Here is a 1,588-nt window from a genome sequence, read left to right as displayed (position 1 = left end):
TAACATTCCTGCGCCCTCAAATGGCTGTGCACTAAGTAATAATAATAATACTAATAATCAATCTGTTGCTGATATTATATTTATGTTAATTAAATTCTTGACGCAATCTAATATGACACAAACCAATTTTTCACCGTCCAACGCTGCCAACCTGAATGTTATATCTCAAATTTTATCAACTCACAATGGACAACAAAGCCCACATTATTCAGTGGAACTGTCGTAGCATAACAAATAAGAAATCTGATCTATTTTATTTGATAAACAATTTCTCCCCTTTCATTATAGCTCTTCAAGAGACATGGTTAAAACCTGGATATTCATTTAAGATTCCAGTAGGTCTACCACGAAAGTTACTGCCGATTATCGCGTAACGAAACGAAAGACGACCGAAATACTAGTTTAAAGGAACCATGAAGTTTCTTCGGAATAAGATATTTCGGACGGGTACCATAGACTATGATCGTGAACGAATGAAAGATGAGAGGTCTTTTATTATACACTCTTAAATTAGGAAAAAAATAAAGTGGTATACTCCGGATAAAATAAAATGTACAGTCGTTTATATTTAAATGTATTGAAATTATAAACTTCTAAAATTAGTAGTATTTTATGTCATAAGAAAACGTCAAACCTCTATTTACATTTGAATTTTTGTTTTTATTTTTTTATATATAAACTTAAGAATTATCATCACAAGTGTTTTTAAATAATTTTTTATTGCTAAATTTGTTCGTTAAACATCAATGAAAATGAACATGTAATAACTTTGATTTTATTTATTAGTTTCTATTTATGACAAGCGCTAACAAATGTATTTATGCATTTAGATGAGTAATCCCACTGTGGAACAAGTGCATACACTCCTAACATTCCTAGCAGAGCACCAGGAGTTAGCTCGTGGCCACTGTAGAAATGCAGAAGGGCGAACAAGATCCACCCAATTATGGGTTCGTCTCACAGACGAACTCAATGCATTGGGTGGATGCACTAAAACTGTAAAGCAGTGGCAGAAGGTAAGCACTTTTCTTGATATTTTAGTACGTGATATGCATTTAAAATGTTAAATAATTTTGTTATTAAATAAAATTTTCCAATACTGATACTTTATAAATTTTATAAATTTTAGGTATGGGCTGACAAAAAATATCTAACTAAAAAAGCTGCTACTGCTGCTCGAAGGTCTGCCACAGCCACTGGGGTAGGGCCATCATCTGCTGATCCTTTAAACCCAATACAGTGCAGAATATTGGGTATTATGGGAGAGGGCTTTGGAGAACCTCAGTCGGATGCACATGTTCCTGCATTTCCAGAGGTATGTTGTAAAACCATTACTAAAATAGTGCTAACTGTTATCTCTAGACATATATAACATAATGGATGTCATCAAAATACATGGTGACTTCCATAGTATTCCTCATGCATTACCATTCCTTTTATTTCTGTATATAAGGTACCTAAATAGCCTTTTCCCACCTTTCAAACTGAAATACAGCTATGCAAGAACAGCTGCTTCATAGCAGAAATATGAGTTGAGACAGAGTTGGTACCTTTTTATATATACACAGTTTTTCAATGTTAACTAAGA

The 1,588-nt window shown here is 33.2% G+C and overlaps 1 protein-coding gene across 1 annotated transcript; it reads left to right on the top strand.

The window, feature by feature from the left end:
- The first annotated feature begins 674 nt into the window (after positions 1–674).
- LOC131850420 (uncharacterized) lies at positions 675–1,532 on the top strand. The gene is made up of 3 exons (XM_059200631.1): positions 675–760; positions 831–1,016; positions 1,130–1,532. The coding sequence occupies exons 2-3, from the start codon at positions 831–833 to the stop codon at positions 1,370–1,372; spliced, it is 429 nt and encodes a 142-aa protein (XP_059056614.1). The 5' UTR covers positions 675–760; the 3' UTR covers positions 1,373–1,532.
- Positions 1,533–1,588: the final 56 nt, after the last annotated feature.

Source organism: Achroia grisella, unplaced genomic scaffold, assembly GCF_030625045.1.
Source record: "Achroia grisella isolate CSIRO2021 unplaced genomic scaffold, CSIRO_AGI_Agris_v1 utg768, whole genome shotgun sequence".
NCBI lineage: Eukaryota > Metazoa > Arthropoda > Insecta > Lepidoptera > Pyralidae > Achroia > Achroia grisella.
The sequence above is the reverse complement of the archived record's forward strand: the minus strand, read 5'-3'. Positions and strand labels throughout refer to the sequence as shown.

Coding starts and splice junctions, on each gene's coding strand:
- LOC131850420 (XM_059200631.1), top strand. CDS start 831: ATGAGTAATCCCACTGTGGAACAAGTGCATACACTCCTAACATTCCTA. Junction 1,017..1,129: donor CTGTAAAGCAGTGGCAGAAG/GTAAGCACTTTT, acceptor TATAAATTTTAG/GTATGGGCTGACAAAAAATA.